This window comes from Loxodonta africana, chromosome 15 (genome assembly GCF_030014295.1).
Source record: "Loxodonta africana isolate mLoxAfr1 chromosome 15, mLoxAfr1.hap2, whole genome shotgun sequence".
In the NCBI taxonomy this organism is placed as follows: domain Eukaryota; kingdom Metazoa; phylum Chordata; class Mammalia; order Proboscidea; family Elephantidae; genus Loxodonta; species Loxodonta africana.
The window spans coordinates 14,643,517-14,669,884 of record NC_087356.1 but is presented as its reverse complement, the minus strand read 5'-3'; the positions used below and the strand labels follow the sequence as shown (position 1 = coordinate 14,669,884).

Below are 26,368 nucleotides of genomic sequence, written 5' to 3'. Positions count from 1 at the left end.
GTTTAGCATAGGCAAGCCTCTGTTAGAAGCATTTCACCTGTAATAATGCATTTAATCCTCAAAACAACCCTATAAGGTGGGCATTGTTTTTATCACCATTTTACAAAAATGAGGAAACTGAGGCACAGAGAAGTTAGGTAAATGGCTCACAATCATATAATTAGTAAGTGGTAGAGGCTGGACTTGAAGTCAGAGGGTCTGGTTCAGGAAGTCATGTACTTATCAACCACACCGTCTATATTAGTTTCCTGTTGCTGCTATAAAAATTTGCCATACACTTAAAAAAAAAAAAAAAAAAACCTGTTGCTCTTGAGTCAATTCCGACCCATAGCAACCCCACAGGACAGAGCAGAGCTGCCCCATAGAGTTTCCAAGGAGTGCCCGGTGGATTTGAGCTGCTGACCACTTGGTTAGCAGCTATAGCTCTTAACCGCTACACCACCAGGGTTTCTGCCATACACTTAGTGGTTTAAAACAACACAAATTTATTATCTTATAGTTCTGGAGGCCAGAAGTCCAGAATCAAGGTGTCAGCAGGGGATAATTTGTTTCCTTGGCTTTGCATTCCTTAGCTACGGCCCCTTCCTCCATCCTCAAAGTCATAGCACAGCTTCTTTAAATCTCTCTGACCACTGCTTCCATCGTCATATCTCCTGTATAACTTTGACCCTCTTGCCTTCCTCTTTTTGATTACCTGGATGATATGGGATAATCTTCCCATCTTAAGCTTCTTAATTTAATTACATCTGCAAAGTGCCTTTTGCAATGTAAAGTCATATATTTGCAGGTTTTGGAGATTAGGATGAGGACATCTTTGGGGGCCATTATTCTCTCCTCTACCAATAGGACTAGTTGGTTCATGGTCTGTAGGACATGAGGGAGGAGAATGAGCCAAGTTTCTGGCTTTATCAACTGAACAGATGGAGATACCATTGAAAGAGATGGGAAGGATGAGGCCTGAAAGGGAGCATGAGTTCAGTGCCGGATATGTTGAGTTTGAGGTGCCTGAAGACACCCAAAGGTTGAAGATGAGGACAGTCGGTGACACCAACCAGGAGCGCCAAAGAGGAGACTGGCCTGGAGACGTAGATTTGGGGTCATCAGCACACAGGTGACAGTTGATCTACGAGCCAGTCCATCCTCACAGTTAAGTACTTAGCTCTCAAGGGTGTGGGGTAGTGTTGGAATCCTGCCTTTACCACATAATACTGGGGCCCTGGTAGTGAGTGGTTAAGAGCTTGGCTGCTAACCAAATGGCCAGCAGCTCAAATCCACCTGCCACTCCTTGGAAACTCTATGGGGTAGTTTTACTCTGTACTCCAGGGTCACTCTACAATAGGGTCACTATGAGTCGGAATAAACATGATGGCAATGGGCTTTTAAAAAAAAACCTGTGTGACCTTAGACAAATTAATGTCATTTCAGTGTGCCTCAGTTTCCCATCTTCAAGATGAGTGTCATTAACTTCTGCTCCTGACTGAGATGGAGCAACAAGGACTGAATTGACCCTCCCACTTGAAACTAAGAAACTGAACAAAATATGTGAAACAATAGTTTCCAAGTCTTTGAAAATCAGGCATTGATCCCTGAGAGATGAGAAAGTGGGGGCTGTAATGGCTGCCACCTTCTAGGTTGATTGGGAATATTAAATGAGCTGATTTAAAGCTCACGCTAAGTCTTCAACAAGTATTAGCTAGAATAATTTTTATTGAGGCCAGGGTGGGAGGTGGATGAGTAAGCCTGGGAGAAAGTGTAGAGTAAGGAGAGAAGGCTCCCTGAGACAGTCTCTGGAACACCAGCATGGCAGAGGGAACAGCAAAGGAGCCAGAGATGGGGCTGCCAGAGGAACAGAAGGAAAACCAGAAGCACTCCTGTCTCAGGATCCAAGGGAAGAGGATGTTTCAAAGAAGCAGCAGTCATCGATCATACTGTATGCTGCAGAGAGGTCAAGTTAGGTGAGGACCAACGAGGATCCATTTGAATTAGTGATGCTGACAGATGCTGGCATCAACAGTGTGCTCAACTGGAGCTGGCGACTATCATTGGTAGATGATCAGGTTGGCTCACACATTGGACCCAGCCTCCCAGAACACACAAACAATATTCATCTGTACTGGATTCACTCATTCCTGCATGGAAAGCCCTCCATCCTATGTCCTCAGCCTCTGTGGCTTTGCCAGTCTATCCACAGCCACTTCTGCACTGTTATGCCATGAGCCAGTAACAGAGAATGCCACAGCTCAAGTCCTGCCACAGCTATGACTCACATGACATCTCTGTGAGGTCAGAAGGGGCAGGTGGTGGTATCCCACACTACAGATTAAAGAAATGAACTGGATAAGGAACTTGTGGGCTACAGCTAGTCACCACACAGTCATCAAAAAATGCTAATTACTTGGGCTCACAGACAAAGCTTTTCTCTGTTCTGGAGAGAGAAAGAAAGAAGAAACAAAGAGAGAGAGAGTAGATCCAGTAGTTTCCTTTTAAGAATGAATCCTAAAACAATCAGATAAGTCAGAATGGAGGCACATACAAGGATTTCACTGCAGCAATATTTCCGACATGAGAACCCTAACTCCTGTAAAGGCAGTGGTAGTTCAGTGGTTGAATTCTCCCCTCCCATCAGGTAACCCCGGGTTCCATTCCCAACCAATGTGCCTCAAGCACGGTCACCATTTTTCTGTCAGTGAAGGCTTGTGTGTTGCTACGATGTTGAACAGGTTGCAGCAGAGCTTCCAGACTAAGACCAACTAGGAAGACAGGGCTGACGATCTATTTCTGAAAATCAGCCAATGAAAAAAATCTATGGATCACACTGGTCCAATTCTGTTATGCATGGAGCCATCATGAGTCAGGTGACTCAATGGCAGCTACAAACAACAAGCTACTGAAGCAACCCAAATGTCCCCGGGTAGAGGATTAGCTTGTTGATGACACTGCAGAATAACATAGAGTCATTATAAGCTGCAGATCTGCACTAACTGACATGGAGGACTATTTAGAGAATACTAAATGGAAAGGAGGTTACAGAAATGAGTGTATAAGATTATTTAACTTTTGGTAAAAGATATATGCATTTTCATGGGAAAAAATTCTAGAAATTTACATATCAAATGATAATACGGGTACTTTTGGGAGTTGGGATTTGGGATGATTTTAACTTTCTTTTTATCTGTAAGTTAAATGTCTTCATCATTTTAGGATTAACAAAGAACAATTGCGTTCCAATCAATTTTCAAAGTAATATGAAAAGAATAACAGGGTTAAATTATTTGAGCTATGTTTTCAAATCAAGCTCTGGTTGATGGTGGTTCCATATTTTCCTTGACTCTGGGCATACCATCTTTGTGAGAGGGTGCTAGGCACTGACAAGGAGAGGATATGTTGTGTGGGGATCCTTCAGCATCAGCAGAAGGCTGAGCTGATCATCCTATGCAGTGAGGTCAAGGTGACTCCTTGTGATGCTGTAGCATGCAGTTACCAGGCAGTTAGTTGGGGGTAGTGGAACTGGTGTACGCACAAGGGAAAGCTCACAATGACTGGCTCAGACTGAGCCCAAATCTATGATTCTGCTTTTCTTAACATTGCCTCTTATTCAGATAAACTCTTCTGAAACAATCAAACCAGTCAACACAACCACAGCAAACACATAGGACCAGTGTGATGGTTAAGGTTGTGTGTCAGCTTGGCTGGGTCATGATTCTCAGTGGTTTGGCAGTTATGTAATGATGGAATTTGACAGATATGCAATGATGTAGTCATTTTCCATGATGCGATATGATGTGATCAGCCAATCAGTTGTAAGGGAAATATCCTCGGGGCTGTGGCCTATATCCCACATATACATGGATGTTCTGGCAAAGCTCGCTTGCTTGCTCTGGATCCTGCATCTGGCTCATCATCATCTGACCTCTGGTTCTTGGAACGTGAACCAGTGGCTTGCTGTATTGCCTGCCTATCTTGGGGTTCGTCAGCCTCTGTAGTCTGTGAGCCAGTGGCCTGCCATCTGACCTGTCAATTCTGGGTTTGTTAACCCCTGCAGCTATGTGAGTCAGGAGAATTCTCCAGCCTGACACCTGACCTACAGACTTGGGACTTTTCAGCCTCTACAACGGCATGAGCCATTTCCTTGAGATAAATCTCTCTCTCTATATACACTTCACTGGGTTTGCTTCCCTAGAGAACCCAGCCTAGGACAACCAGTGAGACCCAGGGTGCGTGACTACATGAGCTGCACTGTGTTTGGAGGGCAGGCTGTCTGCTAGAATTTGCAGTTGCACGTGAATTTCAACCCATCCCCACATCCTTGAGCCCTTTGTGCCATAATTCAACAGAAAGTAATCATGGATTTGACCAGGAGAAATGGAGAAGATTGATTTCCATCTGCTGGGAAGAAGGAGAGGGTTGGCTGTGAATGTGGACTTTACGAGATCATCAAGTTGTGTATCACAGCATTAAAGGCTCAAGACCCCACCTTTGTCTGCATCCACCAACTCCCCTGGGTGAGCTGAACACAGAACACTCTATATGGTAGGGTGTTATGAAGCTTAGGGAGGATTGAGCCAAGTATACATGTCAGCCTGGGGTCCCAGGGACTTGAATGATGACAGCAGCTGAAGGGCCCCATTTAGAGGATCTGGGAGATTGTCTGCCCTGAGACACACTGGCTATACAGAAACGAAGCTATATGGAAGAGACGTTCTTGTGACTTTGCTAGAAACTGGCGTTCAGTTGAAACCTGATATAACAAACGTTACAAAGCAAATGTGTGGTATTTCACAGCAAACTACTGTTTAGAGCTGGGATGGATAAAGCAGCAAAGAGAAAGGTCATACTTTTGAAAAATTTTTCTTTTGAAGGTCAAGATGCAGAATATCTAAAACTGATACTCAACTGAGTCGGTGGTTCCTATTTTGCCCTCACCCTTAGCTCCACTGTGTAGTGAGTGCAGTACCCTAGATGAAATGAAGCCTTTTCCCAAAATAAAAGACATCTGAGCTAGATAGCTGCTGTAAAAGGAGCCCTGATGGCGCAATGGTTAAGTGCTTGGCTGCTAATCGAAAGGTCTGTGGTTGGAACCCACCAGCTGCTCCTTGGGAGAAAGATATGTCAGTCTGTTTGCATAAAGATTACAGCCTTGGAAACCCCATGGGACAGTTCTACTATGTCCTATAGGGTTGCTATGCGTCAGAATCGACTCGACAGCAACAAGTACAGGTTGGCTGCAAATTTGCCAGCACCTGGTTTCATGATGTCCATACAGAGGGTGTCAGTCAAGGGACATTTCAGGGTGTCCTGGTGAGCAGGTGGCAACACCAGGCTAGCCTCTGTCCTCCAAAAAGAAACCAAACCCATTGCTGTCGAGTCGATTTCGACTCATAGTAGCTCTACTACTCCACAGGGTTTCCAAGGCTGTATTTTTTTGGAAGCAGACTGCCACACCTTTCTCTCACAAAGTGGCTGGTGGGTTGAAACTGCCAAACTTTTGGTTAGCAGCTGAGTGCTTAACCATCTCTGCCTTCAGGGATATAAAAGCTCTAAGCACAAAGAATTATGTGACATGCCCTTCGTGACTTCCTGATGTAGACAATCCTCCACCAAATTACGACTTCGTTTTCAGTTTCTACTGATACTAGGTCATGAGGTGAGGGTTGCTGTGTGACGAAGATTACAACCTAAAAAACCCTATGTGGCAGCTCAACTCTGTCACATAGGGCTGCTAAGAGTTGGAATTGACTCGACAACATCTAACAACCACAATGCCGAGCTTTAGGAAATTAAACAGCCTCCGAACATGACACAACACGGGCATCTGTGTTCATATAATGAATAGGGTACTACATAATTTACTGTTCAGTTCAGACCACTTTTGAGAGAAAGGGGTACCGTTAGTAATTACGTGGAGATGACAGGTACACTCTGTGACTATGATCGTTCTATAATATATGGCAATAAACCTACACCACGAAAAACAACAAAGACTCAGAAGGAATGGAAACTTGTAAGGACAAAGGTGGGTTCTCTCATTTCTTAATACTATAATCAAGTGTTTTGGGGCTCATTCTTCTAAGTTAATAAGTCTTTGTAATTTTAGTAAGTATGGCACTATACCAGGAAAATACCAATAAAACCGACATACCATTTTTCTCCCTTCAGACTGGGAGTAATATGTAAGGGTGAGGGTGTTGCTGGGGAGAGGGTAAATTGGTACAGTCTCTTTGGAGGGCAGTTGTATCATATCTACTAAGATTAAAAACGTGTACACTTTGATTCAACACTTCCACTTTTTAGTATCTAACTGAGAGAAGACAGGCGTGAGGGCTGGCATCAGAGCTCAAATTGTAATAGGAAGAGTTGGAAGCAGCCTAATTGCCCTTCATCAAAGAATGGCTCAATAAAGTATACAGAAGTCATACAATAGATGCTGCTGCTATAGTTAGAAAGAAGCAGTAGCTCCATAGATAAACATATGGAAATCTCCCGAGGTATAAAGTTAAAAGAGAAAAGGAACAAACTGCAGAATATGTGTAGTATGATACCATTTATATAAAAAAGAAAAAAGAAACTGTACAGGAAGTATTTTTGCTATGGCAGATATGTGCCTGTTGTTGTTGGTGGGTGCTGTTGCATTGATTCTAACTCATGACAATTCCATGTGATACAGTAGAACTGCCCCAGAGGGTTTTCTTGGCTGAAATCTTTAAGGAAGCAGACGCTAAGTCTTTCTCCCATAGAGCCATTGGGTGGGTTCGAACTGCCAACCTTTTGGTTAGCAGCTGGGTGCTTAACATTTGTGCCACCAGAGCTCCTTACGTACGTACTTAAATGTATAGAAAAATGCCTAGAGATATATGTGCATTCGATAGAGACCACCTCTCAGGTCAGTACCAGAGGGAAGGTGTCTATCGAGAAAGACTTTTGGCTTATCTATTTTGTTTTAATCTGTTAAAATAATATAAACATACTAAAAATGCTATGTTATCATCATGTGCCAATCAACCTTCTTGAATGTCTCTAGTTTGACAGGTTCGTATTTCCCAGGGTTGCCCCCTCACCTCCGCTCTGATCGCTCTACCTTTCGCAATAGCCTTCCTGCTGGACCTGCTCCTCTCTCCCGCTCTCTGCTTCTGTATTCTACAGAGATGTTCTCTAGCGTCGCATTTGCCCTAATTATTTCTAATTAACAGTCCTGGACTATCTCTGAGTGAATGGACGCAACAATCCACATGCTTTTTTTGGATAATGGTTTTTAGAAAACATAACAGCATTCCCAGGCACATTATCTAGAGCAGAGGGTAAGCCTTTCTTCCCCTGCTTAGCTCAGAACAGATGGCAGCTGTGCATTGATAGGGACAATGTCTATAATGCTGTCGGACTCCTCTGGCAGCTAGTGGCAGGGACCCACGTGGGGACGCAGCATTTGCACACCGCCTGCCCTGCCCCACATAGGTGCCTGCATGTGGGAATGTGCATGTGCCTGCAGCGGGGGCTGGGAAGGACGGGACCCACCACAGGGGTTGCTGGAATGGCTATAGTCGGGGGAAGCGGGAAAGCACCCACACAGAGTTGCGGATGCACACACACCCTACAAACCAGCAAGGCTACTCCTAAGTACAGTCTCTCAGAAACATTTCCCCACCTGTGACAGGAGGTGTGCACCAGAATGTTCAGGGCAACCTGGTTTGCAACAGCCACTGATAACTCTGTTTTTGTTGTTTGGTGCCATCGAGTCGATTTCGACTCATAGTGACCCTGCATGACAGGGTAGAAATGCCCCATAACATTTCCTAAGCTGTAATTTTTACAGGGAGCCCTGGTAGCACAGCAGTTAATAATCACTCAACTGCTAACCATAAGGTCGGCGGTTCGAATCCACCAACCGTTCCACAGGAGAAAGATGTGACAGCCTGCTTCCATAAAGATTACAGCCTTGGAAACCCTATGGGGCAGTTATACCCTAGTCCTATAGGATCGCTACAAGTCAGAATTGACTTGACAGCAACAGGTTGGGGTTTTTTTTTGAATCTTTACAGGAGCAGATCACTAAGTCTTTCTCCCGTGGAGTTGCCAGGTGGGTTCAAACTGCCAACTTTTCAGTTAGCGGCTGATCTCTTAACTGTTGTGCCACCAGGGCTCCTTCCAACAACCAACAATAGTGGAGTGAATAAATAGTAGAGTGAATAAATACACTGTGGTCTGTATATGCAACGGAATACCATGCAGCCATGCAAAGAAATCAGTGTAGCCTCACCCATTAACACAGATGAATCTTACAAACAAGAAGCTAGACACAAGAGAACACATTGACTCATATGATCCTATCTGTATGACGCTCAAAAGAGGAAAGATGATATTGTTTGTGGAAACATCCATCCCTGGTAAGACTATGCAAAAGCAAAACATGAAACCAACAATGAAGGGAAAGGTTGTCACAAAAGGCAGGCTGGTGACTACCTCCAGGGGCAGGGAGGGGGCGGAAGTGGGAAGGGTCACAGGAAGATGGCAGGGCTTGCTCCAGTTCCCCATGGGTGTGTGGCCGTGCGGTGAAGGGAGGCCTGGCAGTCTGGGCAAAGTGTACTGGTAACACTTGGGGTTGTTACAAGCACCCTTTGAATAGTCAAAGGACCACCTGGGAGGGCCCGAAGACTCTGCCGACTGGGGCCTGTATCCTCCGTGCTGCCTGGCTTAGCTGGGAGCCACTCACTCCAGAGCTGGGAACCGCAGACAGTGACCTCCTGGGTCTGGCTGAGCAGCACAGAGAACAGTGGGGTGTCCTGAGAAATTCTGATAGCAGCTGGGCCACTGTCGACTCCCAGCAGGTATTGAAAAAAAAAAAAAAGCCTCTCCTAGAAACTTACAAGTACAATGCACTGCACAGCCTTCCAAATACTCAATCTACGCTGAGCCTTTGAAATCCTGCACTCTGTCGACACGCTTCCACACACTTAACGAATCACTCCTCACTCCGGGACATTTGCTGAAGCCAAACAGAACACAGAGGATAAGAAAAGGAAAAAGAAAACGAAGACAATGGTTTGAGATCTATCGACTGCAGCAGCATTAGAGCACCTGCTGCCCTGTGCCCTCCTGTTCTGACTACACGTGAAATGGCTTCCTGGGCCCCCAGCCTGGACTCGGCCTGGTTTCTGCTCCTCACTTGGAGCCAGATCTCTGATACTGCTTTGATTTTTAACAGCTTAATTTTCATTGATTCTGGGCCTTAAGGGATTAGTGAAGGCCTGGCAGGAGTGAGAGAGTCAGACAGTGATAAAAATAAGGCAGAGGAAGGGGCAGGGGGCTTCAAGCTCCAGCTGCTCTTGAATAAAATAATTGCAAATGCAGCCTTCGGACAAACGTTCTTCCTATCAGAGCCATCACGGGTTGAAATCTCTGCCCCAGCTTCAAAGCCAAATCCAGCCCTGTTTTATCACAGAGCTTTGCACACTGGTCCATTCACAGACAAGGCCTTGACTGTAATAAAGTCAGGTTTACATCGCATTCTCCTGCTATCTTTTTAAAGGACTGCAAAATGGACAAACGCCAGGGTCCTGCTCAGGCAGGTGAATGCGCCATGATTTGGAAAAGCCCACCAATGACCATGGGGATGCAGGTGGCTCGGGCTTTCGGATTCACTGACTCCATAAAACAAAGACTCCAGCTGTGACTTTGGGCATAATGTTTAACTTAACAAAACAGAAAGCTGCAAGCATTGAATGAGAGCCACGAGCACGTAGGACTGACTGGCAGGGTTACAGGTAAGATAGTATGGCCTCAAGTGGAATGTGCCCAAGTGCGAGCTGATCCAGGATGCTGCAGGATGCTGTCATGGTGGACACATGACATTAGTTGTCAAACGCATAGGACTGTACCACACAAGGAGTGAACGCTAATGGGCTTTCGTTAACAATAACGCATCGGTATTGGCTCATCAATTATAATAAAGGCATCATGGGAATGTAAGATGTCAATAAGACAGAAATCATGGGCAGGGGGAGAGTCTGCGGGAACTCTGTACTTTCTGTGTGATTTCTGTGTACACCTAAAACTGCTGTAAAAATTTAGTTACAAAAAAATTATTACCCAGTTCACGACATCCTCATCTCTTTTTCTAAACATTTGTGACATAAAACAGACAGTAATTAAAACTGAGCTCTTCCTTCAGCAAAGAGTAGAGAACACACATGCCGAGGAGCACATGATATCGCCACTCCCTGGGTGCCACAGCAGTGGCAGGACCCCTCCCTGTACCATCGCGGACGTAATGCCCTTCAGGTACTCTGGAAGGGAGGGAGGAGGGCGAGCGCTCAGTATTGATTGGCTTTACAACCAGATTTGCTGCGGAACCTGGGGCAAGTTCCTCACCCTTTCCAGACCTTCTTTTCCTACTATGGAAAGGGCAGAACCACTCAGACTGAACGGGTGAGGGGTGCACAATCCCTTTGGAGCTATTGATATTGTTGCTTTTAATTGCCTCGGAGTCAATTCTGACTCGTGGACTCCATGTGGGCACAGTAGAACTGTTCCCATAGGGTTTTCAAGACTGTGACCTTTTGGAAGATGCTTGCTAGGTCTGTTTTTTGAGGTACCTCTGGGTGGGTTCGAACCACCATCCTTTCGGCTGGTAGTTGAGTGCTTAACTGTTTGCGCCACCCAGGGAGTCCCCCGGAGCTATCATTCTGTAAGATTTAGGTGATCATTTATTACAGTGATCTGCATGCCCACTCTGTACTGTTCTGGCCTTGGCTGGTTAGAAGCCCTGCGTCAGCTTCCGGCTAAGGTGCCGCCCGCCACAGGCCCCCCGATTCTAAATTAACAGATTGCTACTAGACACCAGAGGCCCCTTCGCTGCATTTGAAGGGGGCCCCTAAGCGGTAGCTGGGAATCAGGCCATATCACTGTTGGGATTAATATCACAGTTGGGATTAATAAGAGAAAAAAAAAAGGGGGTCTGTGGGCTGGCAGGCTATACGGGGACTCCAAGTCGCCTTCCTTGACACAGTGGAATAGGCTAAGACCCTGAAAAGAATCTCCTCATTTTAACTTTTAATATGAATCCAGAAAACACTGTCATCACCCCAAGGAGCAGTGAAATAAGAATGTTTTATTCATCACAAGCTACTACCCTATTACACAACAGTGTAAATCAGACTCTTACTAACTTGCTTCCCAAAGAAAACTTTAGAATAAAGCATTCATACAGCCTGATTCTTCTGCTTGGTTCTACTAACAACAAACCTGCCTGCAGAGTCAGAGGGCCAAGGCACCTCCCTTTGCGCACTCCCCTCGCCCATTGGCGGGTTTGGTCACGTGGCTCAAGGAGCACGGCTGTACCACTGCTAACTCTGAGGTGCTCTGAGGTGGGTGAGGACGCCGAGGAGCACAGCTCGGTGGAAGCAGGGCTGGGCAGGTGGGGAGCTGGTCCTCCTGGACCCAGCCTCTCTCAGGGCAGGGCACGACTTCAGGGCCTCAGCTTCCTCATCGGGTGTTGGATGAGATCGCCCCGGCTCCTAAGGCTCAGAAGTGAAGGAGCTCTGAGCAGATAGATGGTTCTGTTCCTGGGAGAGGAACCTGAGAGGAATGCTTTTGTCACCATCAACTGTCACGGCAGTCTTGTTCAGCCCTTAGTGAAGCTTGCTCACCACCTAAGATGGAGCTGCAAGGGGGCCTCCAATTCACCTTGACTGCTGCTCACTTTCCTTCCTTCAGGCCCTCTAGATTTGCTTTTGGGCTGTTTAACTCTCTAGCCACTGAGCTGCGGACTCAATGACTGTTGAATAGGCCCCTTGCTCTGCTTTTAGACCAAATTTGTCTTTGCAAATTCTGAGGCACGGCAACCCTGTAGGACAGAGTAGAACTGCCCTGTAAGGTTTCCAAGGCTGTAATCTCTACGGAAGCAGACTGCCACATCTTTCTCCAGTGGAGCAGCAGCTGGTTCGAACCACTGGCCTTCTGGTTAGCAGCCGAGCGCTTAGCCAGTGCACCACCAGGACTCCTTGGACTTTAAATAGGAAATTTAAATGTTGAGAAAAGTGCAGCTCTTTCAGCTCTCTCAGGGACTAGTTCAGCAAGAGGTAGGGACGTCCAGCACCAAGGACAGATCCTGGAGCCCTGGACTCCCAGACCCCAGGGGCACTGTGCATGTGCTGTCCACTCTAAGGAGCCACCTGAGGGTTTTATTGGATCACAGCCATACCCATTTATTATTGTCTGTGACAGCTCCAAGGAAGCCCTGGTGCGTAGTGGTTAAAGTAATGGGCTGCTAACCAAAAGGTCGGCAGTTTGAAACCACCAGCACTTCTGTGGGAGAAAGATGTGGCAGTCTGCTTCCATAGAGATTTACAGCCTTGCAAACCTATGCGGTTGCTATGAGTTGGAACTGACTTGACGGCAGTGAGTTTGGGTTTTGGTATGACGGTTCCACGGGAGAAAGACCTGGCAATCTGCTTCCATAAAGATTACAGTCAAGAAAACCCCGTGGAGCAGTTCTACTCTGTCACACATAGAGTTGTTATGAGTTGGAATCAATTCGATGGCACCTAACAACAACAACGGTTACACTCAAAGGCAGAGTTGAGTAGTTGCAACAGAGACCATATGGCCTGCAAAGCCTATAATATTTACTATCTGGCCCTTTACAGCAAAAAAGAAAAAGATTGCCAGCCTCTTCACTAGGTGGCCTATAATGAAAGGGTGAAGCTTCAGTTTCTGCTCTCATTTACTGGGCCAACTGCTGGGACCAAAAACCTTAAAAAGGCATCACGATGACCTTACTGTGGAGAATTACAAAAAAGGGGGTGATATGGGAGAACACCACAGACAAAAATGTTCCAGTTTGGAGAATGACAATCTCCAAACAACAAAGAGGAAAGGAGGGGTTTGTAAAAGTAGTTACAGGATCTATTTCTTACCGATTTGTGACCTGAAAAGTTTTAACTTTGAACCAATAGACTTAGCCCTTAAACTTTTCTTTAGCCAAGAGAAGTCATAGATAGGTCTCTATTCATTATTTTCTTCTCTTAGTTTTTTACTCCCGTACAAAAATCAGTTTGCTCAGTAGCCTTTGATTGTAGGAAGTCGTCAATAGCTATTGTGGAGCCCAACTCTCCGTGCGACTCCATAAGACCAAGTGGCACCGTCATCTGGTTTTGCAGCAAAGAGCATAATATTCATATCCCAACGACTTGTCTCTTCTGCTTTAACCCTGAGCGTGCCTCCTATACAGCCAGAAGCTGCAGGAGAAATGGGCTCCAAAAATCCTACTTTTGACTCTAATTCAGTGTGTCTGTCCATCTAGCCATACATCTGTCTGAGAGTCTACTGTGTAACTGAAGTTACAAAGAGGAGTAAGGCACACTCTCTGCTTTTAAAAAGCACAGGGGCTGGTGGTATAGACAGATGATGAAGGAGCAAGGCTAGAAGAGCCATGCCTATAACCAGCATGGGGTGTGGGAGCTCACGGTGGGATGTCTGAGTCCTGGAAGGCTGCTGGGAGTCCTCCCCACCTGCACATAGTCCAGAATGATGCCTGGGGGTGGAAGCAGGAGGTCCAGAGCCCAGCACAGAGAGAGGGCAGGGCAGGGTGTGCTCTGAGTGTATAGCAGCAGCTGGGGGTGGGGGAGGAGGGCAGTAAGGGATGTGGTAGACAGGAATCCAGGGTGAGATGAGGAAGGTTCTTTTTTTATTTTGTTTTAAATATTATTGTGGTGAAAGATATATAACATAATTGCTTATCATCTTAACCACTTGTAAGAGCGCAATTCAGTGTCATTAATTATACCCACCAGGTCATGCTACCATTATCACTGTCCATTTCCAGAAGTTTTACATTACCCCAAGCAGAAACTTAGTTCCCCTTCACCAGTAACTCCCATTCCCTCCTCCCACCAGCCACTGGTAACCACTAATAAACTGATCTCTATGCATTTGCCTGATCTAGAGTTTTCATCTAAGTGGAATCATACAATATCTGTCCTACTGTGTCTGACTTATTTCACAGCATTAATTGTTTTCAAGGGTCATCTATGTCGTAGTATGTATCAGAACTTTCATTTCTCTTTAGAGCTGAATAATATTGCATTGTATGTATGTACCACATCTTATTTATCCATTCATCTGCTGATGGACACTTAGGTTGTTCCCACCTTTTGGCTGTTGTGCCTACTGCTGCAATAAACATTGGTGTACAGGTATCTGAGTCCCTGCTTTCAAGCCTCTTGGGCATATACCCAGGAGTGGAATTACTAGGTCATCTGGTAATTCTATCTTTAACTTCCAGAGCAAGTGCCAAACCGTTTTCCACAGAGGCTTCACCATTTCACATTCCCACTAGTAATGCACAAAGGTTCCAACTTCTCCACGTGCTGGCCAATACTTGCTAGTTTCCATTTTCTGATAATAGCCATCCTGGTGGGTGTGAGGTGGTTTCTCATTGTAGTTTTGATTTGCACTTCCCTAATGACTAAGACTGTTGAGCACCCTTTCATGTGGGCCATGTGTTTATCTTCTTTAGAGAAATGTCTACTCAAGTCCTTTGCCCATTTTTTAATTGGGTCGTCTTTTTGATGTTGAGTTGTAGGAGTTCTTTATATATTTTGGATCTTAAACCATTATCAGATATGTGGTTCCCAAATATTTCCTCCCATTCTATAAGGTGTCTCTTCACTTTCTTGATAAAGTCTTTTGATGCGCAGAAATTTGTTTCAGTGAAGTCCAATTTATCTGTTTTGTCTTTTGCTGCTCATGTTTTTGGTGCCACATCTAAGAATCATTGTCAAAGATAAGGTCTTGAAGTTTTACCCCTGTTTTCTCTGAAGAATTTTATAGTTTTAGTTCCTATATTTAGGTCATTGTTCAATTTTGAGTTAATTTTTGTATATGGTATGAAGTATGGATCCAACTTCATTCTTTTACAGGTGGGTCTCCAGCTACTCCAGCATCATTTATTGAAGAGATTATTCTTTTCCCATGGAACGGCCTTGGCACCCTTGTCAAAAATCAATTGGCCATAGATGTATGGGTTTATTTCTAAACTCTTAATTCTATTCCTTTGGTCTACATGTCTGTAAAAACAGCTTGAGGGGGAATGTCTCACCTCCTCTAGCTTCAGAATGGAAAAGGACAATCAAGATAAACAGCCCAAGGCTGATTCCTATGAGGTGGCACTCAGATATGCCTCCTCTCTCCGCCATCTTTACCAGTTTCGACACCAACCATCCTTCCCACGACACTCTCTACTTCTCTGCTGGGTTTGATAATTCATTGCAATGGCCACACAGAACTCACAGACCATAGTCACGATTATGAGGTTTATTAGAGAGGTTGTTGTTGTTGTTGGGTGGTGTTGAGTTTGTTTCAACTCACAGCGACCCTATAGGACAGAGTAGAACTGCCTCATAGGAAGCAACAGGTTACAATTCAGGCTCAGGAACACCCAGGACACAGTTCTTCCATCAGGACAGCCTCTTCCCAGCTGTGCTCCTAGGCACACCGCTCCCTGGCCCTAGGCCATCTGTCCAAAGGCAATCAGCTTTCTCTCTTTGTTGGCTGGGAAACCCATCGCACCATATCCTGTTGCTGGGTCTCTGCTGCCAGGTCTCTGCCACTGATTTTTGCCACTTTCAGGGTTACAGTTCACTCTCTGTCTCCTGGATCCAGGAGTTTCTCAGCTCAGGAATCCTGGGTCCAAAGGACATGATGGCTTCTAGCTGTTCTTCCTTGGTGGTAGTGGAATCTTCTCTTTCCCGCCTCTGGGATGGCTCATTTCAAACCCAACAGGATGGCAAAATTGACCAATCCCTGATGGGCTACAATTTCTTATCACAGTCCTGCCCAATCACTTCAGTAGGAGTTACAAGACCATGGCTAGAAAGGCCACACAAAAGTGATCCATCACACCATAATGTCTACCCTTACGCCAGGACATTGCTGTTTTGATTACTGTAGCTTTATAGTATGTTTTGAAATCAGGAATTGTGAGTCCTCCTACTTTGTTCTTTGTCAAGATTGTTTTGGCTCTTAGAGTCCTTTGATTTCTATATAAACTTGAGGATTAGCTTTTCCATTTCTGCAAAAAAGGCCCTTAGAATTTTGATAGGGATTGGGTTCAATCTGTACATCGCTCTGGGTAATGTTGACTTCTTAAGAATACTAAGTCTTCCAATTCTGAACATGGGATGTCTTTCCATTTATTTAGGTCTTCTTAATTTCTTTCATCAATATTTTATAGTCAAGAACAGGAAGGTTCTTAACTTTGTTAACATCCTTCTGTCCAGAAACAAGTGCCTTTGCACCAAGGCCCTGAGGAGACATGGAAGATACTGGAGGAACCCACTTCAGTGACTCTTAACATCAATTCTTGCCTTACTTCTTCTTGATTCCTTCTAGATGTAAATCCACCCCCCACCCCCAGAGCTTCCATGGCCTTTTCTTTGTGCTGTTTCTATGGCACTCCCTAATTTCTAGCCTCTATTTTTTTTTTTTATGGCATGGATTTATGTTCACATCCTGGTGATCCATGAGTTCTAGAGATTAGTATCCATTATTAATGCCTTCTTGCATCCACCAAGGATGTATCTTTAACACTAATGACCTTAAAAAACATGAGAGGAAGGAATGAGGGAACCACCAGCTCATCTGGCATCTCTGGTGCCAGCATATGCCCCCGCAGAGTACCAGGGAGCTTACCAAGTGCCAAGGAAATGTCAGAGACCTTCCTTGACTTATGCCTCCCTTGCTCGACCAGCGAACAGCTCAGCGGCACAGACAGAAACCTGTAGATAGGGTTCCTCTGTCATCATAGTAGCAAAGGAAAGGCGGTCGACACCTGATGCTATTGATGAAAAGCTTGATGGTCAATGGAAGCAGAGATGTCAGGTCACAGGCAACCAAGGTGCTCTCAGTTCACACCTTAAAGGCAAGGGATGGTGAGTCACAGAGATACAGCTATTTCCAGATTTGTGGAAGGAAGTTTTTCTTGTGCCAGATCCTCACTCACAATGAGATTTTTGCTTTTTAACCATCTCAGGCTCATTTGGGGAGCCCTAGTGGCACAGTGGTCAAGAGCTCAGCTGTTAAAGAAAAGGCTGGCAGTTCGAATCCACCAGCCGCTCCTTGGAAGCCCTGTGGGGCAGTTCTACTCCATCGTATAGGGTCGCTACGAGTTGGAACTGACTTGATAGCAACGTGTTTGGTTTTTGGTTTAGGCTCAGTTGGTATATATATCTATATATCAACTGCCAACTATATATATTTGGCTCTTTATAAGGCATGTAATTAAATTTATGATTTTTTGAAAATGCTAAAAATAAGCCCAGGTGCTCCACCATCCGCACAGCCTGCCCTTTGCAGGTGAGTGCGGTCCTTGGCAGAGCCCCGGGCTTTGCACTGGACCCAGGGAGCCACAGAGCTGATAAGCAGCTGACTAAATAAGTCTCTAAACTGCCAGGGCCCTGAGAAATGAAGTCATATTTCAGTTTCTTCAGCTTTTCTCCCTGCGCTTTCTCCAGCTCACCGCATCTTTCCTGTAGCAGAGATAAGACACTGCAAACAAAAAGAGCCGCACTTAAAAAGACAAATGCGGGCCACCTCCTACGCTGGATGGTGATGAATTTTAAAGATGCCCTGAGAGCTTCTGAGCGGACTTCTTCTAATTTACTTCTTAGACACAGGGAAGACATTTGAGAAATTTTCTCTTTTGATGTTCTCCCCACTGAATATCAAACACTGCCCCTTTCATCGATTTTAAAAGGCATTTTCCCAATCTCAAGGGCTTTTGTTTGTTTATTGGAAGTTGATTTGTAAACCATTGTGCTCTTTGAAGCTGAGACCAACACTGATGTCTTGGTGAAAGAGCAGGCTTGTTCTCAGCTGGACAGGGAGCATAGCTGTGTCAGAGCCCGGCCACTTCATAGCCACAGCTCTAGAGCCCTGCCTGAGGGAGTCCCCTTCCTAAATGTGGTGTCGTTAGCTGCTGACTCATGGTGACCCCAGGCACAACGAAACAAAACTCTGCCCAGTCCTGTGCCATCCCACTGATCAGCTGCAGACCAGACCATTGTGATTCATATGATTTTCACTGGCTGATTTTTGGAAGTAGATTACCAGGCCTTCCTAGGCCATCTCAGTCTGGAAGCTCCGCTGACACTTGTTCAGCATCATGGCAACACACAAGCCTTCACTGACAGATGGGTGGTGGCTGCACATGAGGTGCACTGGCCTGGAATCGAACCTGGGTCTTCAGCCTCAGCAGGCAAGGATTCCACACTTATTCCTAAAAGCCAATGTGTTTTATACAAGTAGTTCAAGAACAAATATTACGTAAATGACACACTCTTTCTTGACCGGTTTCATTTTTTAAAGGTGTCAGTCCTTCCCTGGCAGTCATCTTCAGCAGACAGCCACTTCCAACACTGCAAAGTTTTCCCAATCTCTGTGGTAAGCAGGTTAAGCCTTATAATACAATGGGAAAGGTGGAGTGATTGGGTTTCCTCCTCCGTATTGGACTTCACTTCCCCACCTTGCTTCAAGTTAGGTGGAGCCACGACTCGTTTCGGCCAATGAAACATGAGCAGAAGTGACACCTGTCACCGCCATGTGGACACCTTTTAGGGCCACTGCACTAGTTACCAGATTCCCTACCCCTGCCACTGAGACTGGGAATGTTCTAGATCAGGGGTCGGCAAACGTTTTCTATAAAGGTCCAGATAATACATACTTTAGGCTTTGTGGGTAATATGACCTCCTGACTCCATTCTTTCTATTGACTCTGACATCCAAATGGTGTCCGTGTTCTAATTCTAAAACGCTTCTCTCATGGTATTAGTCAGGCTGGGATAGGTCATCTACTGTAAGAATCCCAGTGTGATTCAACACAGTGAAGGTTTATTATGTACTAATGCAAAGTCCAGGGTGGGTCTGGGCAGCTTTCCTTAGTGACTTGCCCACGCAGTGACCTGGGGACCAGGCTGCTTCATCTTATAATTACTTGGAACATATAGCCTCCAACAGGAAGAGAGGGATGGAAGAGGCACTATAGCATTTAACTAGAAATGACACTAGTCATGTTTCCTCTCGTCATTAACCAGACCACCACCTGGTCCCAACATAACTGCTGGGAAATGTAGAGGAGTACATGGATGTTAGGCAGACACTAAGAGGCCAGCCACATCCACATGTCCCTCTTCTCCATCACCCTTACACTAGTTTGGTTCAGGCTTCCCTCGCCCCTCACCAAGACTGCAGCAAGTGATTTCTAACTCTGTACCTCTGGGGTCTCTCCTTGAATCCATCTGTAGTAAGTCTGGTCTTTCTACAAATGCTTATGAAGTTTCCTTCATTGCCTTAGGATAGACTCTAAGCTTCTTACCTTGGCCTGCAAAGTCCTTCATAACTTGGCCCCAGGTGCCTTTCTGGCTTCACCACCAGTCACTGTCCACTCCAGCTCTGTCTACACAGATCTGATGGCTGCATCCCCCGTACTGGTTTGGTTCAGGTTTCTCCCTCTCCAAGACTACCTGCATCAACTGACTCCTTTGCCCAGGCTGTTTCTTCTTTCTTGTCAACCCTCTTCCCTTCTCACCATTGTGCTTTCCACTCAACACCCAAACACAAACCCATATGGAAAAGTCCTGCTTACTTTTCATGACCTACCTAATGCTTACCTCTCTCTGCGGCATCCATGACTATGTCACTTTTTCAGCAACCAAATTAATTTCTCCTCTGTCTTTGTGCCTGCAGGACTTTTTACATATCTGTTTTTACAGAGCTTATTGTCTTAGTATTTTTACGGCTGTCTCTCACACTGGACTTTGAGGTTCTTGAGGGCAGAAACTAGGTCTCAATTGCTTCTGTATCCTGCTGCCTGGCACACAGGCAGGGTTCAATATACATGAGTTTTCTTCTTTGGTGGTCAACGTGACCCATTTCAGCAGCCTCATGTACCGAATAGTCTCACACGTAAAACAACATGGCACCTGAAAGGTCATGTGGATTCCACACCAGGACGGCTTTAGCCATTTATTGACTCCCCATAGGCCCCAGGTCTCCATAGACAGCTGCAGAGGAGGGCACAGCTGGTTCACGTCCAGTTAAGGGACTCCCAGTGGTGTGTGGTCAGGCTGAGCCTCAGATGGCCCATCCTGCTCACATTTGCACCCTCATGAATTATTTCTCCTGCTATTTGGAGAGGTCACAGGGTCAGCTCAGTTGCTTGTGAATAATGAAATAGCACTCACATGTCAACTTTCTGATGAGGGAGGAAAGGTTATCAGAGGAGAGGAGGAAGAATATTCAGGCATCCTTCAATTTTAAAAATCCAGATATTTCTTTACAGAGATCACTTCACTTAGGGAATTTGAGGATGGTGTGCCATTCATTGAGATATGAATGGAATAAAGAAGAGGATATAGGTTTGAAGAAGAAGGAAAAGAATTATTCTCTTTTGGCATGTTTTAGGAAATCCTGGTGGGGTAGTGGTTAAGAGCTACAGCTGCTAACCAAAAGATCGGCAGTTCGAATCTATCAGGCACTCCTTGTAAACTCTATGGGGCAGTTCTACTCTGTCCTATAGGGTTGCTATGAGTTGGAATCAACTTGACGGCAACGGGGTGGTAATGGGGGTGGCATGTTTTGAAACTGAGGCACTTTTCCAGGTAAAGACATGAAGAGGTAGAAAGAAAGAATCTAATAGTTCGGAAAAGGTATCAGAGGCCAGAATTTAGACACTTGAGAGTTTAGCTGTGGTTGGAATTATGGGAATGGACAAAAGTGTGTACAAGATAGAAAAAGAAAGCGGCCAAGGAACTAACCCAGGGAGCATCAATATTTATGTGAGGGGTAGAGAAAGTGGATCCACTATAAGAGGCAAGAAAAAGTGCTCAGAACCAGAAGAGTACATCACAGAAGCAAAGGGAGGAGAAAAATTTAGGAAGGGGTCTTTTGCCAAATGCTACCAAAGATTATCAAGGAGGAGGAGGATGGAGCAAAGGATTCTGGACCTGGACATTAGTGACCTTGGCCCGGACAGTTTCAGCAGCAGGGGTGGAGGCAGAGGTTTGATGCAGAGCTGAGGGCATCTGATATAAGAAAGTGGAAGCATTTCAGTGGTAAAGGGAAGAGCGAGACAGTCTTTTGCACCAGCACTGGGACCGGATAAACCAGGGAAAACAAACCAAACCAAACCTGTGGCCGTTGAGTCCATCCTGACTCATAGGGATCCTACAGGACAGAGTAGAACGGCCCCATAGGGTTCTCAAGGAGTGGCTGGTGGATTTCAACTGCTGGCCTTTTGGTTAGCAGCTGAGCTCTTAAGGTGTGAAAAGAAGGTAGAGGAGGGTAAATTCCCCTTCCGCCTTCTCCTGCACTGTGGGTAGTCTGGGGCTGCATCTTCACAGTCTCCTTGTGGGCCCCAAGGTGCTGCCAGCGAGGAACAGCAGTACCCCAGGCAGAGGCAATTCCTCTTCCACCTTGACTGAGCTGGCGCCCCCCACCCTCAGCATCAGCAAACCTTCCTGCTAGTTCCCTGCTTTACACACACACACACCCCTGTGCTTACTGTCAAGTCGATTCCAACTCATGGTGACCCAATGTGTGTCAGAGTACAACTGTGCTCCATAGGATTTTCAACGACTATGATCTTTCAAAGGAGCCCTGGCAGTGCAGTGGTTAAGTGCTTGGCTGCTAACCAAAAGATTGGTTGTTTGAACCGACCAGGCACTCCACAGGAGAAACGTGTGACGGTCTGCTTCTGCAAAGATTTACAGCGTTGGAAACCCTATGGGGCAGTTCTACTCTGTCTCATAGGGTCGCTATGAGTTGGAATTGACTCGAAGATAAGGGGTTTGGTTTGGTTTTGGTGATCTTTCAGAAGCAGACCTCCAGGTCTTTCTTCCAAAAGTGCCTCTGGGTGGACTTGAACCTCCAACTTTTTGATTAGTAACCGAGAGCATGAACTGTACCATCCAAGGGTAGTATTCTCTGCTACAACACCTTCTTTCCTATGCTCTTGTCTCTCTAGAACAAATCATTGAAATTCTATGTCTAGAACCTGTCGAATTTTCTGAAATGGTTATTTGATGCACAAGAACCTCCATGAGACGCAGGGTGCTGTTCCACGGGATACTCCAAAGGAAGAAAAAAAAAAACAGTTCTGGAATCTCCTCAAATTTCCGATCTACCCCATCACCACATACATACAAGATTCTGGGCTCTGGAAGAACATGAAATCAGTGTCTTTAAATTTCAGGTCTGAAAGTCAAAGCAACCTCCCCTTTTGTGTTTTAAGACTCCCTCCTCCCTGGTGGCACAGTGGTTAAGCATTTGGCTGCTAACCAAAAGGTCGGTGGTTCAAACCCAAATCTTTGGAAACCCTGTGGGGCAGATCTACTGTGTCCTACACGGTCACTATGAGTCGGAATTGACTCAATGTCAATGGTTTCTTTTTTCCCAATTCTGTCTTTTTTTTTTCCCCTTTCCCAAACTGAGACCTTCAGCTAACCTTACATAATTACTATTTTTCTTCCTTTACTTTTTTTTATAACCTTTTCTGTGTCAACATCAACAAAGCTTTAATCTAAAGCACCAGTCAGAAAACTTTTTCTGTCAAGAGCCAGATAGTAAATATTTTCGGCTTTGAGAGCTGTGTATGGTCTCTTTTGTTTCTTCTTCTTCCTTTTTCTTCCTTTTTGTACAACCCTTTAAAAATGTAAGAATTATACCTAGCACAAGAGTTGTGTAAAATCAGCCTCCCCTACCCCTTCCCCACTCCCCACGCCCCGCCATTGTTCGCTAATCCCTGGCCTAAAGCAGGGGTTCTGCAACCTAAAGGGCAGTAGATCACCTGGGGGGTGGTAAGAACTCCAGTGGGTTCATCAGGTTGTTTCCCAGCAAACGTTTACTCCTCCCCCACCTCCACAAGAGGAGTACGTTTCTCTTCCCATCCATACGGGGCTTTTCCATGTTACCTGCTTTCATCAATGGCAAGTGGGCACAGGTAGCAGCCTGGCACACCTCAACACGAGAAGCGGATACCCCGGGGAGGCACTGCCCCTTTGCCTGGGCCCCAAAGGAGATACATGGTGCAGAGCTGAACCTGCCCTGGAACCTGGAGCCCAGCGCAGCTGGCCCAGAGTCCCCGAGTGAGGAATATAGTTGCCGGTTCTGTACACACGGAGGCTGTTTGTTACACGGCATTGCTGCAGCGAAGCCTGGCTGATACATCACGCTCACCCCTCTCTCTCCGCAGAGATTCTGATTTCATTGATCTGGGATGGGCCCTGGGATTGGAATGTTTTAAAGGCCTCCCTGGATGACGCTAGCAGCTGGGATTGACAGCACCAGCCCTGAAGTAACACTGAACGGCCCTTTGTTTACATATCCCCCACCAGGGTCTGGGTCTCTCAGGAATGGAGACCAAGGCTGAGTGTCTTTGCTTCTCTGGCACCCAGCACAGGGCCTGGCACAAAGATGACAAAGAAGACATTTTTTCCAAAAGCCTCCAAACATCTCCCTGTGGAGCCTAGTGGATGGGAAGAAAAATGTTCTAGGGTGACCAACTGTCCCCGTTTTAGCAGTAAAAGTCTTGTGTCCTGGGAATACTCCTAGTCCTAGGCACCCGAAGAGAGCCGGTCACCCTCTATGTGACACAGGGCTTGGTTCAAGCACGCACTGTGGCAAAGCCTGGGACCTGAAAGAAGGGCTGCTAGTCTCTGTGAGATGGCCCAGTGGTTCTGAACCCTGGCCACACATTAGAATTCCCCGGGGGAGGGGGTGGCGGTGGTTTAAAATCCTCACGGCCAGGCCACAGCCCAGGCTGATTACCAGGGGGACCCAGGCATCAGACTTTGCTCTGTGCTCCAGATGACAGGGAAGTATGGTCAAGGTTGGGAACCACTGCTGTGGATGATAGACAAGGTCCTCAAACGCCTCTGATGGGAAACTAGCAAGGCCGGCGACGTGTGGGACCACAGAGAGCCGGGCAGTGGTGGGTGCTGGAGCCCGGAGCCCAGTGAGCTGCTGGAAGCCTGGGTAGGGAGCGTCAGCTCATGAGACTTGCTCCTTCTAACCAAACCCAGGCTTTAGTGACCGAACTTTCAACGGCAGGTGGAGCCCTAAAGCCAAACCAGTTGCCATCAAGCCCGATCCCAACTCACGGCGACCCCATGTATGCAGAGTGGTACTGCTTCATAGGGTTTTCAAGGCTGGGAGCTTTCAGAAGCAGATCACCAGGACTGTCTTCCGAGGCGCCTCTGGGTGGGTTTGAACTACCAACCTCTTGGTTAGTAGCCAAGTGCTTAACTGTTTTTCCCACCCAGGGACTCCTTACCGCTAAGAATACTGGTTGCATATTTACTTTGGGTAGTAACAGGGAGACATTTTTACCAAGGCCTAGGGGAAATCCCTAATGTCAGGTGGCAAGAAGGAAATTGCATTTAAAGGGCATTAGAAAGGGCAGTTCTGCTGTAGTTTCCTTTACACTAGCTCAGGAAATGTGGGTGCCTGGAGTCCCAAAGAACCCATGGGGAGCTGAGCCACAAGGCCTAGACCTGGGGCCCAGAGAAGGGGCGGGCGCCTACCCCTGCCACACCCATGGCCGGCATCACAAAGTGACTGTTACCTGGGTTGGAGCACTGGACGACAGTTGAGCCAACTCTCCGATTCTGGCTGCAGCCCGAGGATCACTGGAGCTGATGAGAACCGGAGCACTAATTTCCATGGAATGCCTATTGCTCACGGCCTGGGAGGATTTGTGCGTCACACTGAGTGCAGTGAAGGAGTGGCGTTTCTTGGCATTCTTCTTGCCATCAATACGCCGCTGAAAGGCACTGACCGCTCCCGTGCTGCTTAAAGTGGAACTTGGGGCCAGAGTGGCTGCTGCGCTGGGGTCAGAGGGCAAGGAGGCATCACAGCCAGACGCTGCCGCTAAGCACGTCTTGTCCATCTCAATAAGCTGCTTGGCAGAGTCGTTGAGCTATGTAAAAAAGGGGAAGAAGGGAGGGAGGGAGGATTCATTAAATACTCATCACATTCTATTTCTAGCTCTCTGTTCTCCCTCCCGGCCTGTGCTAGCATTTAAAAACTGACATTAGCAACATCTTCAAATTGGTCACATCTTCCTAACAGCCGCGTCCAGCACGAGCACTGCATTAAAAGAAATAACAAAGGCTGGGATGACATCTGTAGATTTTATTGAGTTTTCTGGAGCAGCTGTGCAAAGGCTGGCAGAGTTGTGACAGAGAGCAGGGGACGCAGGACACAGATAGGGAGAGTTTTCTGAAGGCTGTCCACCATGTCTCACCCAAATCTTTTACCAGGCTTTGGGTGTACAGGGGGTGAGGTGCAAACCCTGCGTGGAGAGAGAGGAATGAGGGAGAAGCGACGCTAGGGAGGAAAGCACAGCTATCACCCAGACCTGAAGATGGTCCAGAGGAAGGACCACATCGCTCCGCTTTGCCACCTCCATTCACCATGACAAGAGAGTCCCAGCCTTCCCTTTGCCATCCTGGCCACTCTGGTAGAAAATTAAAGGCATGTGACCAGTATGCTCTGTTCTCACCACTAGATGACTGCTGATGACTGGAGAGTCTGGTCTGGTGACCGGGAGAAAACCAGAAATGGGTATGTCGTGTGTGATCCGTGGATGTCATCTTTCTAGGAATAGTCTCTGCTCAGGTTATCAAGACTGAGAAGCTGATCTGACCGCCCCTGGCCCCTGGTTCCCCCAGCTATCCTCGTCTCATGAGCAGTAAATAATTTCTTATTTTGAGCAATTCAGCAAGAACTCAGGACATTACTCCTTCCCATATCTCCCAACCTGTTTGTTATAGATTGAATTGTGTCCCTCAAGAGGATATGGTGAAGTCCCAATCCCCAGTACCTGTGAATGTGACTTTGTCAGGAAACAGAATCTCTGCAGATGTAAGTAGTTACATTAGTATGAAGTCATACTGGAGTAAGATGGGCTCAAATATGACTGGTGTCCTTATAAAAAGAGAAGAGACACGGAGGCACACAGACGCAGAGGGAAGATGGACATGAGACTGAAGCAGAGATTGGAGGGATGCGTTACAAGCCAAGGATTATGGAAAACCACCAGAAGCTAGGAGAGGCATGGAACGAACTCTCTCTCAGACCCTCCAGAAGGAACCAACCTTGTAGATAACCTTGATTTTGAACCTCTAGCTTCCATAAAACGTGAAAGAATAAAGTTCTGTTATTTTAAGCCACTTGGTTTGTGGTACTTTCGTTATGGCAGCTCTAGGAAACCAGTAGCAGGTGCCTGGGTGGTACAAGTGGCTAAGCGCTCAACTACTAGCCAAAGGGTTGGTGGTTTAAACCTACCAAGAAGTGCCTTGGAAGACAGGACTGGTGATCT

General features: G+C 46.3%; 1 protein-coding gene across 2 annotated transcripts in view; it reads right to left on the bottom strand.

Moving 5' to 3' along the window:
* Nucleotides 1-26,368, bottom strand: part of SH3RF3 (SH3 domain containing ring finger 3) — a 496,734-nt gene that overhangs the window by 111,039 nt on the left and 359,327 nt on the right. For both annotated transcript variants that reach the window (XM_023552520.2, XM_064268608.1), the window contains exon 4: nucleotides 24,611-24,964. In XM_023552520.2, the coding sequence (XP_023408288.2) occupies nucleotides 24,611-24,964 (354 nt within the window). The remainder of the gene's footprint in view (nucleotides 1-24,610; nucleotides 24,965-26,368) is intronic.